Source organism: Arachis hypogaea, chromosome 13 (assembly GCF_003086295.3).
Source record: "Arachis hypogaea cultivar Tifrunner chromosome 13, arahy.Tifrunner.gnm2.J5K5, whole genome shotgun sequence".
Lineage (NCBI taxonomy): Eukaryota > Viridiplantae > Streptophyta > Magnoliopsida > Fabales > Fabaceae > Arachis > Arachis hypogaea.
Genome location: NC_092048.1, coordinates 11,987,950 through 12,007,608, shown reverse-complemented (window position 1 = coordinate 12,007,608; position 19,659 = coordinate 11,987,950). Strand labels below are relative to the sequence as shown.

Here is a 19,659-nt window from a genome sequence, read left to right as displayed (position 1 = left end):
TCAGCTTGTCTTTGTTGGTAAATTTTAAAAGCCATTTTTTTCAATAGCCATATGTGATATGTCTTGGCTGAACTGCACTAGATAGTATTATTTTTTTTTTCTTTTTTTTTGATCAAGTCTCACAACAATAACTATGGATTTTTTATTTTAATAAAGAGGTCGCTACACATACAAGTTTTTTTGGCTTACAAGTTGGCACAAGTCCAACAAAACACACGCATTACACTCTCACATTCAAAAGTAAATAAACGCACGTTATTCAACCACTTCTTGTTTCTAAAGCGCGCTACTCATCATGCATTATGAATGACTCTTCTTCTTCTTTTTCCATGAAAACCATTTTCTTGCCAAATTTGAAGATACTGGAACTTCAGAAATATACCCAAACGATTACAGAAATACACCCAAACGATTACAAAACTACACCCAAAGAATTTAAGAAATACACCCAAAATTCATTAAAGTATACTTTAGGCATAATTCAGAACTCTTTCTCTTTCTCCTCCTCATCTTCTGCTGTTTTCTTCTTCTTCAAAAATGATTTCAGAACTTGATGTCAAAAAACAATGGAAATCGAGAATAACGAAAAAAGAAAAGAGAGAAGCACGTAAATGAAGAAGAAGAAGAGGAAGAGGAAGAAGAACGTGCAGCAAGAAGAAGAAGAAGGAGAAAGAGAAGGCAAGAAACGAAAGAAAAGAAGAGGAAGAGGAAGAAGAACGTGCAGCAAGAAGAAGAAGGTGCAGTGAAAACGTGCAGTAACAGTTCGAAGCGCGTTAATATGAATGACTTGTAAAGACTTGTATAAAAAAACGTTTGTATGTGGAGAATTATTCTTTAATAAATAAATTAATTATAATAATTACTGAAATAAATAATTTAAAACATATTTACTAAAATAAATATTATTCTCTTATCTCGTTCATACCGTAAACAAGATAATTTTGCACGTATTTCTGTTTACACCGTAAACGAAATACATGTATTTATAAATAATTAAATATAATTTTTGAAAATAATAAAAAATATTAATAATTTAAATTGGATCAAACTCTTAAAAATGAAAGTTTTAAATAATAGAAATAGTCCATTTTAAATAGGGGTGGCAAAACAGGTCAAACCGTCGGGTCGATCCGCTAAATCCGCTAAAAAAGGCGGGTCGAGTTAGGATTTGAAGCCCGCTAAATTAAAAAAATCCGCCAAATCCGCACCGCCAAATTGGAGGGTTTTGGCGGGGCGGGGCCGAAGATTTTAATTTTTTATTTTTTATTAAATAAAAGAGTGATTATTATTATAAAATTAATAATTATAGAATTTTTAAATTTTTTTTTATTTTTTGTTTTTATTCTTCTTATAGTTATTAACTTTATTTATTTTATTTTACAATTTCGTATATATACTCAAATTATGAGACTTATTTTTTAAAATAAAGATGATTCTATTAACAAATATTATTTTGAACAATTTTATTGAAATTAAAAATTTTAAAAAAAATAATAAAAAAATTATATTATAATTTGACTATTTTTATTGTATTTAATTTTTTAATTATTATTTTTTGGTTAATTTTAATGAATTTAATTTTTCAAAAAAAAAAGTCAAGCGGGCTAGCCCACCAATTCGTCATAAAGCGGGACGGGCTAGCATTTTGAACCCATTTTAATTGGCGAGACAGACCAGTCCGTCCTATTTATGGGGCAGGCCTGCCTAGGCGGGGTGGGACGGGCCGGCCCGCTTTACCACCCCTAATTTTAAATAACAGTGATTGACTCTTGTTTATTAATGGAAATCATCCAACCAATCAATCAATCTTCATTGAGTTCTTTTTGGACAAGATTATTTATATTATATTTTAAATTTGTATGTACTTCCATGCAATAAATGAAACTTTTAAATATTTCCATACAACAAATAAAATTTTAAATTTTTATATACACAGTCAATGGATAGAAGTAAGTGAATGGAAGAAGCAATAGTATTAGCAATGGGTAATTAGAAAAGAGATAACTATATTAACAGTGGACAATTTTCTTAGTAACTAATAGTGGGCAGGTTAACGGTTAGGAAAGTAAACGTGTTAATGTGCTTATTTTAAGACTATTTATCTTCTCTTTTCTATTATTTGAAACATTTCATTTTTAAGAGTTTTGTCCAATTTAAATCATTAATATTTTTTATTATTCTTAAAAATTATATTTAATTATTTATAAATACATATACTCGTTTACAATATAAACGAGATAACATGTATCTCGTTTACATACTATAAACAAGATAAGAGGGGATATTTATATCGATAAATATTTTTTAAATTATTTATTTCAACAATTATTATAATTAATTTGTTTATTAAAATAAAAAATCCCAATAATCATGCAATTTATATAAAAAATTTAGTTATTATGTATAAAAATATCATTTGATTTTCATAAAAATTTTTATTATAGTACTATAAAATAATTAATTATTTTAATATTTTAATTATAGTACTATAAAATAATTAATTATTTAAATACTTTAAATTAAGTGCAATGGGATTCTTCTTTTAATAATGATTAATAATTATCTAAAAGTTTAACTTGATATCATCAATATGATTACATAATAATCCTATTTTTAAATTTTTTTGTTTATGAATTGTATTTTTTTAATTAAGTTATGATTAAAAAAATAAAATTTGATTAAATACAGTTAATTTAGTTACTGATGTATGTAGTATTTACTACCACAAAATTACTGATTTTTTATTTATTAAAATTATTATATAAATTATTCATGGTTATATTTTTTGGGTTAACGAAATATTTTTATACAAATTGAATGTATTTATAATTAATAACTTAATTAGAATTTTAACCATAGATTTTTTGAAAAAATATTTTGTTAATATTAATATTTTTTATACAAAACGAATTTAATTATAAAATTAAAAGTAGTATAAGAACGTAATTAAAAAAAATATAAAACCTTAATTATAAATTTGATAAAATTATAAAGACTAATAAAATAATTAAACTTATTCTTAATATATTTATTATAACCTAGAGAAAATTATGCAAATGATTATAATTTAAATAATATATATTTTTTCTAAATTAAACAAATACTGCATTTACAAAAGAATTAAAAAAAATTGTTCACAATTATTATTATTGATTAATTAATTAATTAAATAGATTTTGTTCACGGTTAACCAATAATGGGCAATGTACTTATATAAAATAAAAGAGAGAAACCTTCACCTAATTACAATATTTGCAAACTGTTTACGTGTATGTCCTCTTTTATTTCTATATAATCCGTGGCAGCCAACGACAGATTCAAAATTGTATGTAAACCGTTGCTACCTAGCACGGTTTACGTGTAAAAAAGCTTGGTCATAAATCGTGGTTGGCCACCACGGTTTACTAAGGGAGATAAATGTGCATAAAACCTTGTAAGCAGCAACGGTTTATGAAGGGCTTTGGATAGGCATAAACCCTTGTTAGCTGCCACGGTTTATGAGGAGAGAAATTCTATACATATGTGAGTGAGATTCAAGCTGCTGAAGAGATCATTATTACAATGGCAAGTGAGGAAGAGAGTTTTATTGTCTTAGTGCATTGCTCTGGAAAAATCAAAAGAAGCAAAAAATATGGTGTGAAGTTCACTGACAGAGAACATTAAGTGTATTCATGACTTCATCAAGCATTTTGTCAGATGTGAAGAACAGCATCTTGCAAAAGCTTGGGGTTTTTGGGAGCAAGTGGGTAAAAAAGCTATTCTACAAGATTCCCATCGCAGTTGTCTCGACCGGTGTTAAGTATGATATGTTTGTGCTAGCGGCTGATGAAGATATTAGGGTTCTGTTTCATTGTGTTAGAAGTTTTCCGAAGATCAGAATACACGAGTTGTTCGCGAAGTTGGAGGCTGGTGTCGATAGTTTTGGGGCATCAGCTCCAGTTCATAGCTTGACTGCCGCGGGCGGTGCGTCTAGTTCGATGCCTGCGGTTTTACCATCGGTTCTGCAGACCGCATCCCCGTCATTCGCGGCTGATTTAGATCGAACGGAGGCAGTTGGTTCTGCACCGTTGGAGAATCCAGGGGTTTGGCAGCAGGCATTTGAGGTGGGCACCGGTGGTGGCATGATTCATGATGTTCAAGGCTTCGGAGAACCTGATCGAGTAGAGAATGCAATGCGGGACGATGACTCTGACCAGAAGCCTGTAGATATCATTGAGGACAACGATGATGACACAGGTGCCAATCCACATACACAGCATGGGCCTTCAAGTTCTGGCACACAACAGTACCGTCCACACTTCTCCACCCTAAACTTGGAGGCTCTGGGTCAACAGGCGAACGGTGGTGCTACAATTGGGGGTTCTTCAACAAAATTTCAGATTAGGCAATCATTCCAGAATAAAGATGAAGCTGTGCTGAGTGTGAAGGACTATAGCATCCGTCGAGGTGTTGAGTACAGAGTCTTGGAATCGGATCATCTGAAGTATCATGGAAAATGCAAGGAGTTCGGCAAGGGTTATAGTTGGTTGATTCGCATATCGCTGCTAATGACTGTTCAGCCTAGCCAAGTGATACAAGCCCGCGGTCTCTAGATACGGTATAATCCGGTCATGTAAAGGCATATTCTGTTATCTCCTAACACCGCTAATAACCCTAGTAGGCTGCAAAATATGGATAACAAAATCCTCAACATACGACCAATACTAATAACAGCTAATATAATTTTAAAAAATTTTCATACACCCACATTGGTTTTCTATTTTCTGTAATAATAACAATAGTTCTAATAACAACAACAATAACAAAATTAATAATACCAACAGGAATAACAATACTAACATCAACAATAATAATAATACTAACAACTCGCGATAATAACAATAATAATAATAACAACAACAATAATAATGATACTAACAAGTCACATTAATAATAATAATAATAATAATAATAATAATAATAATAATAATAATAAACTTGTTTAGCTAACCTCTTGATCGATGTATCCAGCCACATGCGCAACGCCATTTAACTGGTACATGCGAGCTTCGTCTTCCATCGATCCACCACCCAACTGGTTCAAAACCTCAAACCGGCACCCTAAACCTCCAAGCTCTCCGGATTCTCTCTCACCCACCCAAGTTGCCAAAATTTGATTTGGCTCATATGAGATCCGCCATCACTAACAGCGGCTTCTATATTTATACCAAATCATGCGTAAACCGTAGTTGCCCACAAAGGTTTATGCTCACAATAATTTGACCATAAACCGTGGCTACTACCAACGGTTTCTGCTGCGCTTTCTCCAAGGATAAATCGTGGCTACCTATCATGGTTTACATTGAAACCTCCATGCATGTAAACCGTGGCTGCTTAGGGCGGTTTACGTTCAAAGCTGAAACCATGGTTACCCACCACGGTTTACATAGAAAGAAAACAAGACTTTCACGTAAGGAACTTCCAATTGTTGTAATCAGGTAAAGGTTTCTATCATTTATTTTATATAAATAATTTGTCCTAGAAAAAGTATAGGGTACTAATATACTATCTGGCAACTTATGGCCAATAATAATTAATTATTATATTTTAAACACATGTATAAAGAGACACATCCAGAAAATATATATATAATAAGACACTTTCATTAATTAGACACAATCATAAAAAATACATTTTTATTAGACACATTCACAAAGACACTTCTATTAAATACAATCATAAACAAAAGTTAGTAGAAATTCACAAAAATACTGTTGGTAACTAATGTAGCAGAATTGCCAATAATAATAACAATAATGACAACCACAACAACAACAATTATAGTAACAATTATAATAGCAATAGATAGTGACAGTGATAGAATAACAATATAATGATAATTATGATAATGAAAAATTATAAAAAATAAATAAAAAGATAGATAAATAAATGGAAAAAATACTTTTAATTCGACAAATGTGTTTTTATATTCTCAAATTTAATAAATAAGTCAAAATCAATGTAATTTTTTTTATACGATATTGTATTAAGAAATAAAAAAATTAAATAAAAATAAAAGAGAATATAATAAAAAATTTTAGAATTAGAATTAAAAAATTAAAATTTTTAATTACATCATATATACTTATATTATATTATATTTTTTTATAATATAATTATTTAATTAAATTATAGACTCAATATTAATTCTAATATTTAAAAAAAAAATTAAGTATTAATGTCTTTATAGGTGTCTTTTAGTTGGATCTCTTTTCTTCTATTAGGTATGCTAGCTAGTTAATCCTCTGACATATGCCTTCAACTTAGGCCCAAAAAAAAAGATAAATAAATAAAGAAGAACAAGTGAACAACAACCTAGCCAAAACATTTAGCGGCTTATTTTAGTCTTTTTAATTAATAAGATGGACATTTTAAGAATTTAATTCCTCACTAAACAACAAAAATAGCATGAGCAACTTATTCCTTCATGACATACTATATTTCATTGAAGTAGCGTGGAATACTGAATAATTTTCCAATATTTTATGACCGTTTGTTAGTTTCCGAGCAATACACAAGCCATTTGGTTCGTATAATGGTAAAGAAAAAATAATTATTAATTATTAATATATTAAATTTATAAATATTTTTTTACAGCCTGCGATGTTGAGCCGCCGGTAATCCTCCTAACAAGACAAATCCAGTTGAAAACCAGGAATTTTTTGTGATTTTATTTCGAGTAAAATAAACTTTGCCAGTGATTTAGGACTCACTCTACGAAGTTGGTAAGTCAAAGAAGCAAGATTATTTTTCTTAAAAGGATATCATACTAAGCCTAGTCATTACTAATGTAGTGTATATTGAAATATAAATATTTTATTGTTTTATTATATTTATATCTATTAAAATTATTTAAATGTTAAAAATAATTATATGGAATGCATGTACTCCTACACGTAGATGCGTCAAAATTTTTGACCCAATGGAACCTAACGAACTGATGTACTCCTCCTACACGTAGATGCGTTGCTGCGTGTACGGATTTTCATGTCTCCATCGTCCATGAGTTCATAAATTTCTACTTTCAAAGCAAATAGTCAAAAAACTATCTATTAGTAGGGAAGGTGGGATTTTTTATTTTAATAAATAAAATAAATATAATAATTATTGAATTAAATAATTTTAAAAATTATTATTAAAATCTGTCAGCCTTTCTTGTTTCGTTTATATCGTAAACGAGATAATTTTACATGTATTTCATTTATAATGTTATTGTAAACGAGATAAAACACGTGAACGTAATACTTGTATATTGTAAACGAGATAAGACTGGGCGACCACTTTCTTCTCTCTTTTACCCTTTTTTGACCATATAATCGATAAATACGACGATGACGTACACAGCTAATAATGACGGAGACATCAACAAGCTGAACGAGACTTTACATTACGCCGGGGCAGTTGACTTTGCGGTTAGTTCTGTTGTGTTGAATTTTATGCAATTCCATATAGATATATATGTGTATGTAGCCATAGTTAGGATAGTCGTCAAGAACTAGAATATAATTTGTATAGTTAGAAATAGGTCACCGATTAAAATTTGGAACTCTCTTTTATTTCACTTGTGTTAGATTGTTACTACATAATTATTAGTTTAGAACTCTATTTTATTTCTTTTAGTTTCATCAAATTTATAATTAGATTTTTATATTTTTTAATTTAGTTATTATACTACTTTTAATTTTATAATTAAATTTTTTTTATCAAATATATTAAAACTAATAGAATAATATTTTTTTCAAAAATATATAACTAAATATTTAATTATGTTCTTAATTATAAATATCTATAATTTATAAAAAAATATTTATTTAACTTTAATATTTTTTATACGAAAAAGATATAATTACAAAACTTAAAATAGTGTAAGAATTTAATAAAAAAAATATAAAACCTATTTAAAAATTTAGTGATATTATAAGGACCATTGAATTTCAAAGAACCAATAGAAGTTTTAAAATTACTTATTGATAATTGTGAACATATATTTTTTCTTCAGAGATCTCGCCTTCTACTATCCCGACGAGTGAGTCATACTCTTCCTCCACCCGACGCCATCGTCCCGTATCTGAGGGAGGCTGGATTCGGGCTCGGCGACACTGTGCTTTCAGGGATTTCACATTCAACAATTCCTTAATTACGACATTCGTGGAGCGATGGCTTTCGAATATCCACACGTTTCATCTCTCGTGGGATGAGGTCACTATCACCCTGCAGGACGTGGCGTACCACCTAGGACTACGCGCCCACGAGGACCCTGTTGGGGGGTGCTTCCGTGACTTCGATAGGTGGTACCACACGGAGACGTGGCAGTTGGTGGAGCGCCTGCTGGGTGCTAGGCGGCTCCACAGCAGACGGCGTAGAGGAAGGAGTCGTTCACGCTGAAGCTCGTATGGCTGCAGGACCGTGTCTACCAGATACCCCCCGACGGACGACCCAGAGACCCTCAGACAGTACGCTAGATGCTACATCATGTTACTGATCGGAGGATATATGATGACTGGACAAGTCGAACAACTTGGTCCACCTGCGTTGGTTCCCACTTCTTGAAGGCTTTGGGCAGTGCCGAGCGTTGTCTTGGGGCTCGGCCGTGCTGGCCTGGACATATCAATCACTGTGCTCGGCGGCACACCAAGGTGTCACAATTGCTATTGATGTCCTGGATATACCAGAGATTTCATCAGTGGTATCCACTGGAGCGAGTGATCTACATGTATCTTATGGCTGCAAGGTAACAACTGTTTATGTCTTTATTTAGTTATCAATTTGCAACTTCTTACGACCTTCTGCATAATGAACTGCTTTTATTCTTTTGATTGGTGTCAGGTTGGTTGGACTACAGCAGTAGAGCAGAGATCAGCATGAGGCTAGGATTCTGCGATGGAGAGTATCGATTGACAAGTTACAATTCGATGAGGTTAGTACCATGTTTGACACCACCACATTTTCATTTTAGTGTTTTATGTTGCATTCGTTTATAAGTGCTAATTATTAGTTATATCACGGTTCTTTCGGTTTGTATGGAGGTCGTACGATGACCCTGCTCTGTAGGCTCTGTGTCCTCCTTGGTTCGTTGAGGAGGAAGAGTGGAGAACATGGATTTAGTCGTCCCTCTTGTTTGCTTCAATGTTGTGCAGTTTCACCAGGTTGACCGGGTAAGGCAGCAGTTCAATGGAGAGCAGTAGGTCCCTGACACTCCAGTCAACCTTGACAGGTATTGTTAAAGCCTTATTTATCTTTGCTTTTCTAAGTTTAGAGTTAAATTATTACAATCAACAGATGTGTCCCAGTCAACTTCGTCATACTAGTTACTTGTCTTTATTTTTTCTGACAGGCTCCTGACATCCACCGGCCAGGGTGAGGATGTGTGGTGGCTTGACAGACATCACGATTGGCACAACAGATGGCGTAGCCATTTTGATCCAAGTCACAGGATCTCCATTCTGCACACGTTTGACAGCAGGCCGACCCAGGATATTATTACAATTGGTGGCATGGGACTTGTCGTGTAGGCACCTGTTAGGCAAGGAGGTTTTGGAGGATTTGAGGCTCGTCGAGTTACCTGCCGACGTATAGCCCACTGCTAGACAGTCGAGGGACGATCTCCACCTTCTCTAGGGCGTGCCGGATCGGCGTAGGCGTGCGAGGGAGGTTAGGACGAATATTCGATGATCTGCTTGAAGGGATAGGGGTGCTAAAGATCGCAAACCAGGCGAGGGGTTAGGAGGAAGAGGGTCATCAAGCAAAACATAGCGCACAGATGCCTCGACGGACGTCTTCGGTACAAACTCCTCGTCATCACCCCCTTAGAAGAATCATTGTCGCCACTATCAACAACGTACTCTTTGTCAGAGTCTTCCTCACCCACCTCCATGTCCTCCACAGGAATGGCGACATGAGTGGGTGGTGGTGCGAGAGGTCAGTCGTCCTATACATAGATCGAGTGTACAAAACCACCACCACCAACATCTCCAACATCGACAGAAAGCTCCATCACTTGCTCCGCCATGATTTTTCCATAAATGTCGAACATGATTCTCACATGCTCGTCCCTTATAAGACGAAATAGTCAAAATTGGAATATTCTATTACCTGCCAGTATGGGTGCACATGGCCCAGTCCGGTTCAAAGATTCGACCCGGTCCCGGTCACTTTAGGGGCTAATTTGGTGTGATTTCACCGGATTTAAGGTCGGGTAATGCTCTCAAAACTAGACCCGGTCATTATTTCGGGTCGGGTCCGGGCCATAGCTCTGGTCACCCGAACTCGGTCCGGTGGCCGGTCATCATACACAATTAATATTTTGTGTTATTAGTGATAGATCATGACTATTCTTATGTGGAATTTAAGTATTGTAAACCTTAATATAAGTTAATGTTTTATGTTTAGAATGCATAAGACTTTAGACTAATGCATAATATTGTGTTATTTGTATTGATTTAAATACTTGGTGTTATTAGACATTATTAGTATTTATTGTGGTTATGCTTTAATTTTGAAGAAGGGTTGGTTCTTGTTATATTTTTCGAAGTGAATTTTACCATGTCAAATAATAGTTGGAGTCTTGGAAATTTGGATATTTTTACATGCTAGCTTACAAGAAGGTATCAATGTAATGTAATGTTAATGGCCCGGTTTCACCCGGTTTTCATCCGATATAATTGTGGTCCGAAAGTGTATTGGTTTCATCGGGTTTAAGGCCGGGTTCGGGTCTAATAAATAGACCCGGTGTATGTTTCGGGTCGGGTCTGGGTCACATCAAACCCGGCTTCACCCGGCCCATGTGCACCCCTACCTGCCAGTAACCTATACCCCACCCTTCTGACCTTCCTCGTTTTTGTGCCACCAAGGTTGCTCAATATCAAACTCTTCAACTCGGACAACGGACTTACACGCTGAGTGCACAACAGAATTGGATTCTCACACTCAAATATCACCACATTGTCGCCATTTCTCATACAACAATTGGGGCAAACACACACAACTATGTATACGCTATTACTGGCAATTATTGCCTTCTTTTTGTAAGAAAACGAGACAAAAAAAAGATATTAAATGAAAGTGGATAATGCCAAGGGTTATACATCTTTTTATAACTGCTAAAAAATTATCTCACTGTATCTCGTTTACACTGTAAATGAGAAAAGCTTGCACGCATCTCGTTTATACTGTAAATGAGATACGTATAAAATTATCTCATTCACAGTGCGAGATAAGAGAGGTTGACGGATTTCGGTAATAACTTTTAAAATTATTTAATTAAGTAATTATTACATTTATTTTATTTATTAAAATAAAAAATTAAAAAAAAATTTCCCATTGAAGTTTAAAAATTATTTAGTAGTATATAATAGTACTATTTATTTGTTTTATTAAATTATTAAATTTATTTCCATTATGTTAAATAAATATAAAAATTATTTTATTAGATTTTACTCTCTATATATAAAATTATTGTGTTAATTAAATTATTGATGTCACAAAACTAATTTATTAAGAGAAAAAATTCTATTCACTTATTCTCAGAGATACTAAAATAACACTTTCTTCTCCTTAATTTGTAAAATATACACTCATATGTCTTATAACATTTAAAAAATCTTCTCTTTAATAAATTTTAAATTTTTTGTGTTAACTAACGTTAGTTTTATCTATTTTTAAGAAAAAATAAATTAATTTTTACAAAAATACTCTTTAGCAAAAATTTTATTTTTTTTGTGATTAAATTTTATTTACTAAAATACCCTTTACCAACTTATTTTTTTACTGATTAAATTGTATTTTATCAAAATATTCTTTTAAAAATTTTTTAATGATTAAATTATTTTTTTCAAAATAACCTTTAATATTTTTTAATTATTAAATTGTGATTTTACCAAAATTTTTGTTAACATTATTTTTGTACTTTATTATTAATTTTTTTATATCAATATATATTATTTTAATATTAAATTAAAAAAATCTTATCATTGTTAATATGTATGATAATTAATATTAATAAATAATTTATTTAATAGAATTATTAAAAATTATTAACAACTTTATCAAAATTTAAAAATAAATTATGATGGATACAACCCAAATCTAAAAAATTAGCATCTCATTCCTTCACATCTTTACAAAATAAGTTTTTTAATAATTAAAATATTATTGAAGAATAACTTAGGATAAAATAATTTAATCATTAATTTTTTTTAAAAATATTTTTAAAAAAATACAATTTAATCAATAGAAAAATAATTTGTTCAAGGATATTTAGTAAAAAAAATTTAATCACAAAAAATAAAATTTTTATTATAGAATATTTTTGTAAAACATAATTTATTTTTTTTAAATGGGCAAAATTAATGTTAGTTAACACAAAAAATTTTAAATGAATTAAAGAGGAGGTGTTTTAAAAGTTATAAAGGAGGAAAAATGAACATTTTACAAATAGAAGAGAGAGAACTGAAGAGTATCATTTTAGCATCTCTCAGAAGAGAAAAATAAAATTTACTCATTTATTAAACTTAATTATTACTTTATTAGAATTTTTTAAGTTAATATATTTTATCAAATAGTTAATATAAAAACAACTTTAATATTGAGTTACATTTTTGTATATCTTGATTAATTATTTTTAGTATTTGATAATGAGAAAGTGATTTATTCACTTCAATTTTATTTACAAGAATTTTTTCAATTTTATTAGTTGTATGTGCATGCAATCTAAATATCAGTAATTGAACTTAAATGGAATTTTTGTGTGTATTCTTTTTTAAATTGTTTGCAACAAACTAATAATAAAAAAAATGTTTATTTGTTGGTTTTTTTTTTTCTTTTAAAATTTACTTAATTTTGAAAATCACCTATAGTTGAAAGAACTACTATCTATTATGAATACTATAATAAAGAGTCAATTTTATAAATATATAAAAGATAATTTTTTTAATAATTATTTAAATAATACATATAAAAAGAGAAAGAGATTATATTTTCCTAAAAAAAATTAGTAAAATAAAAAAATAAAGTTTAATCAAATTTTAATGAAAGATAACAAACTCACGGTATCATAATTCAATACTGATTGAGAATAGCCACTTTGAATTCCAACCAAATTAGTCACGATAAGAAGATTCTTAGATTCCAACGAAATTAAGTATTAGCGCCTGCTCTTGACTTCTGATATATATATATATATATATATATATATATATATATATATATATATATATATATATATATATATATATATATATTAAATGTGAAGATCGTTAATTTTTTGTATCTACCGGTCCACGTGCATGCATGTGATATGCTACCACCATCTGACAAGCCAAATTACCAAAAACCCTTCCCCTCGATTCCTTATAAATTTCAAGCAAAGCTACAACCAAATATTTCATCACTAAAGTGTGTGTGATAACAAACAAATTTGGTCCTACAAACGAAATAAGTAGATACCATGGCACCATCATTAGTAGCAACTTATTCCGTTGATCCAAAAAAAACCAACTTCATCAACCAAAGTTACCAAACTACCCACATCTTCAAATCAAAATTACCAGACATACCTATCAACAATACCATTCCCCTCCACACTTATTCGTTTCAAAAACTCCCCCAAGTCTACAACCGCCCGTGTCTCATCACGAGCGATGGCAAGGAGTACACCTATGGTGATGTCCACCGCGCATCTAGAAGCTTGGCCATGGGCCTTTTCAACCTTGGAATCCGGAAAGGTGACATCATAATGATCCTACTCCCAAACTCGCCGGAATTCGTGTTCTCCTTTTGGGCTGCTTCTATGCTGGGGGCAGTTTCGACCCTTGCCAACCCTTCTTACACATCTCTTGAAATCACGAAGCAGCTCAAAGCCACCAAGGCCAAAATCGTCATCACACATGCCATGCACGTGCATAAGCTCAAACAAGATCAACAAGAAGAAAACACATTCACAGTAATATTTATACCATATACATTATTTTTGTATCAAATATATATTCATATTATTATATTTTTTCATTTAAAATTGTCGTGTTTTTGTATTTATACAATATAGGTGATAACTGTGGACAAGCCACCAGAGAAGTGCATGAGTTTCTCGACGGTTTCCAGAAATGAAGGAAAGCTGCCAGAGGTGGATATTAACCCTGACGACATGGTGACACTGCCATTTTCCTCCGGCACGACGGGGTTATCAAAGGGTGTGATTCTAACACACCGGAGTCTGGTTACAAACGTGGCTCAGCAGGTTGAGGGAGAGAACCCTAACTTGCATCTGAAGGAAGAGGATGTAGTGCTTTGTGTGCTACCGTTGTTCCACATTTACGCACTACACTGTGTGATGTTATGCTCTATGAGAGTAGGGTGTAAGGTGTTGCTTATGGAGAAGTTTGAGATGAGGGCGATGTTGGAAGTTGTGGAGAAGCAGAGGGTATCAGTAGTGATGGCAGTGCCGCCGTTGGTGGTGGCACTGTCAAAGAACCCGGCAGTGGAGGAGTATGAGCTTAGCTCCATCAGGATGGTGATGTCTGGAGGTGCCTCGCTTGCAAATGACATCGAGGATGCTTTTCATAGTAGGTTGCCTCAAGCTATCCTTCGACAGGTACACAAATAATACCAGGCCAGAGACTCTAAAATTTTAATTTTTGTTTTTAAAATTTTAGTATTTTAATATTTTTAAAAAGTAAAGACTCAAGATTAAAATTTTTGAAGATGAAAACTGAAATTTTAATAATATTTTATATTTAATATATTTTTATTTTAATTAATTAATTTTTTATTTTTAGTTTTTGTGTAAACTAAATTAGAGTTTTATTTTTATTTCAATCTTTATCTTTCACTTTGCATTAAATACAATACTAATATTTATTTTAGTTTATGTTTCTCTATCTCTATCTCTCAATCTGAATCTCTCTTCCAAACACTATCTTAAGGTCATTATAATTATATTAGGATGATTACTATAGTTATAATATTTTAAAAAATATTGTTAAAGTTAAAAAATATTTTTTTCTGATAAACAATGCATTTTTATAAGTATTGCTAAAAAATATAATTAAAATATAAGAAAAAATATGATTTTAATTTTAATATTTATATAACTACCATAATTACTTAAATATAGACATATTAAAATTTATTATAATAGTAACTAGTTTAATTAAATATATAAAATTATCGATATAAAAATAATATATATGAAAAATATATATTAGGTCTAGAGACTGGTAGACAAATAATATTAGGTTTAGAGATTAGTATTAAAAATTTCTAAAATTTTAGTATTTTAATATTTCTAAAAAATAAGAATACAGGAGATTAAAATTTTTGAAAATAAAAACTGAAATTTTAATAACATTTCATACTTAAAATATTTTTATTTTAATTAATTAATTCTAACTTTAATTTTTGTGCAAATTAAATTAGAATTTTATTTTTATTTCAATTTTTTACTTTTACTTTATACGAAACACAGTACTGATATTTATTTTAATTTTTGTCATTCAGTCTCTATTTCTTAGTCTCAATTTTTCAATCTCTATCTCTCTTCCAAATACTACCTTAGAGTCATTATTATTATATTATGATGACTACTATAGTTATAGTATTTTAAAAAATATTGATAAAGTTAAAAAATATTTTTTCTGATAAACAACGACTTTTTTTTATGTATTGCTAAAAAAACATAATTGAAATATAAGAAAAAATATGATGTTAATTTTAATATTTATATAACCACCATATGTAAATAGTCTTTTTTTTACGAATATGTCTTTACAGGCTTTGGGAATGACAGAATCAGGACCAGTGATATCAATGTCATTAAGTTTTGCAAAATATCCAATGACAACTAAATTAGGATCATGCGGTACTGTCATCAGAAATGCAGAAATGAAGATTATTGACCCTCTAACAGGCTCTTCTCTCTTTTATAATACTCCGGGTGAAATTTGTATCCGAGGTCAACAAATTATGAAAGGTATATATTATGATAAAAATTCACGTGTAATTATCTTTATGTAAAAAGTATATATTGTTGTAAAAGTTATTTTGGGACTATCAAAAAATTAGTCATCCTGAACAAAATATATTTCATTCATATAATAAAAACAAATTCACAATTAATCATACTTAATTTATACTTATGACATAGACATTAAAAATATGACATAAAAAAATAATTATGTTAAATAGATATTAAAATTAGTTATTGATATAAAATATACATAAAAATATAAAAATATAAAATATATATTAAAAATAAGTTAATTTATATGCATGTTTATATACAAAAATATAATAACTTATAAATATTATTTTTGAAAAGAGTAAAACATAAATTAGTATCATTATATTTTATTTGGTAATAAATTAAATAAAACTATCAAACGGTCAGCTCAACCTATATATTTAGGTCTAATAACCTGTTTAAGTACGTTTTATTCATGAACCATAATATTTCAACCTGTATCATTTATGGCCAGATCGATGGGTTAAATGGGCTGATTAGTTTATTTTTTTATTTTATTTTTTAAAAAATATTTGACAAAAAATTATCACTTTTAGCATGTCAAAAACTTTAAACAAATAGCTTTTTTTGGTTGTGATAGATCGAATTTTGAGTCAAATAGAATGAAATGATGGCAAAAGGTGCTACTTTTAAAAAAATATAAAAAATAAATGAATCGCTCGTTTAGTCCGTTGGTTAGTCCATTTAATTCGTCGTTTTTTTTTTCAATTAAATTTGGTTCAATTTATTTAGCCTATATTTTAAACATGTTTAATTTTAGAGACAAAATTTGCTTGTTTAATCAGATATATATAGACTCATCCAATAAGTTTAATCCATTTTAATGGTCTTAAAATCAGATTAAAAAAAATAAAAAGTGTAATGTATGCTTTTTTTTTTCTCCTACAATATTTAGGAAGAAAAATATAATAAAAAAATATATAATTATAAAAAATTAATATATAAATAATAAATAAATATATTAATTCAGTATTTTAAAATATAATGTTTAAATTTGTCTCTCAACATAATTTTTATGTCTGAATATTTATATCTTAATGTTTCATACTTAAAAACAAATGCAATTTAAAGATTTTTTAACTGATTTTCTATTGAATACTGCAACTTATATTTTGGTGATTTCTTGGATACCTCAAATATAAATAGGTATTATTAATTTAAAATATATTAAATTATTTAACTGTGTTCAATATATTTTAATTCATATTTTTTATTTATTATTTAAAGATATTTTTATAGGATAAATTATTAAAATTATCTTGATTTTTGAAAACATGATAAAAATATCTTTTACATTTTTAATTATGATAAAAATGCCTTTTGCTAACGACAAAAATATTTTTAGAACATTTTAAAATGTGATAAAAATACTCAACATTAAATATTTATTCTCAAAAAATATTTTAGCATTGGATTTTGATTTTTTTTTTACAGATATAATTAAAAAATTAAAATATTTTTTATTCTTAATATTTAGTAATTTTACTCTTAGTAGATATTTTTTAATGGCCAAAGATTTTTTTTTTAAAATAAAAAATTTAGAGATTAAATTTTAATATAGTTTTTATTTATTTTATAAATAATTATTCAAATATTCATACACAATCTTAAATCAAATGCATAAATGATTTATCAAATACAAAAAGTATTTGTCACTTATAAAAATATAATATTCTTTCTCTCTATCTCTCTCCTATTTTGAAATATCAGCTTGTTCCTTTTTTATTTTTCCAAAAGTCGAACCAATATATTAAAACAGATTGGATGCTAATTTTCTTATTTTTAATTACAATTTTACAATATTTAAAGATATAGTATATAGAAGAATGAAGAAACACCAAACAACAATATTTGGATTTAATTATTTGAGAAACTCTTTTATAAATTGAACGGCAAGTTACTATCTTTTTGAATTATATATATATGTTCTTATTTTCATGTTTTTTTCATTATTAACACATGATACTTTATGATTAAACAATCGGTTCCGCTACATTATCAATAGCATTTCTGCCAACTTCTGCCAACTCTTATGTATAATTGTATTTAATGGAAGTGTCTTCATGGATGTGTCTAATAAAAATGTCTTTTTGTTGGTGGTGTTTAATAGAAGTGTCTTTATAGATATATTTTCTGGATGTGTCTCTTTATATATGTGTTTAAAATATAATAATTAATTATTGTTGGTAATAAGTTGGCAGATAATATGTTGGTACCCTATACTTTTCCTTAAACAATTAATGTAACAAAAATATATATATATTGTGTAGGATACCTGAATAATGAGAAGGCGACAGCAGAAGCTATTGATGAAGAGGGTTGGCTTCATACAGGTGACATTGGGTATGTGGATGATGATGATGAGCTTTTCGTTGTTGATAGACTCAAGGAGCTCATCAAATTCAAAGCCTTTCAGGTTGCTCCGGTAGAACTTGAAGTCCTTCTTATGACCCACCCTTCCATTCAAGATGCTGCTGTTGTCCCGTAAGTATATATAATTACAATAATATGTAGAAGACATAAAAAATTAGATAAAATAGTTTAAATTTATTTTATTTAATATTGATTAATTATAGCGATAATTAATAAATATTAAATAAGATAAATTAATTTTTTTTCTTTAACATTATCGATATAATTATTATATGTATCTTTGAAATTAATTAAACTAGCTATTAATTAGCTAATAATAATAAAAATTATTGACTAATAATAAGTAATTAATTAAATGGTTTGTTGCACACACATGCATATATAGACAACAAGATGATGTAGCTGGTGAAGTTCCAGTTGCTTTTGTGGTGAGGTCATCAAATGACCCTATTACTGAAGATGCTGTAAAGGACTTTATAGCTAAACAGGTAAATTATATAATATATATCATGCATACTTAATTAATTTAATTGTACATGATAAGAAGATAATTAATTAATAAGACAATGCATGACATATTTTAATTTAATTTGTTGTGACAGGTAGTATTTTACAAGAGGCTACATAGAGTAATTTTCATTGACGCAATCCCAAAATCTTCAATGGGCAAGATATTAAGAAAAGAACTCAAAGCAAAGCTCGCTAGCTACCATTAAATTCGCTGCATTTAGTTTGTTTCTTATTCTATATACAAAGTCAATGATGATGTCAATGTGTCTTTGTATGTTTTATTTCCTATGATGGATTGAAGACTATGATTATTATTATAATAAATTTATTGAGTGATCAACACATTTAACTACTTAACTAAGTATTGAGCTAGAGTTTAAATTTCCATCTTATATATATATATATATAGTAAATTATTAATCAATAATACACCTTTAAATAATATCCATTAAAATATGGGTAAAGTACTAAATTCGTCCATACGTTTGGGCATAACTTTGTTTTGGTCTTTAAGATTTAAAGTATCTTATTTGAATAAAAAAAAGTTTCATTTAGTTTCAATATATAGTCCCACCGTGAGATCAAAGTTAAATAATTAACAAAAAAATGTTCTACATGACAACAATACAAAAATAAGATCGATAATCTGGAGAAGAAGTACAAGCTCGAAAGACACAAAATCAACCGTGGATGCATCAATATATTTATTTATCATTCTTCTT

At 29.4% G+C, this 19,659-nt stretch overlaps 1 protein-coding gene across 1 annotated transcript; it reads left to right on the top strand.

Moving 5' to 3' along the window:
• The first annotated feature begins 13,422 nt into the window (after nucleotides 1-13,422).
• LOC112737230 (4-coumarate--CoA ligase 2-like) lies at nucleotides 13,423-19,277 on the top strand. Its single transcript, XM_025787031.2, has 6 exons — nucleotides 13,423-13,978; nucleotides 14,081-14,626; nucleotides 15,805-16,003; nucleotides 18,325-18,538; nucleotides 18,813-18,915; nucleotides 19,030-19,277. Exons 1-6 carry the CDS (start codon nucleotides 13,484-13,486, stop codon nucleotides 19,141-19,143), a joined length of 1,671 nt encoding a protein of 556 aa, XP_025642816.1. The 5' UTR covers nucleotides 13,423-13,483; the 3' UTR covers nucleotides 19,144-19,277.
• The last annotated feature ends 382 nt before the right edge of the window (nucleotides 19,278-19,659 follow it).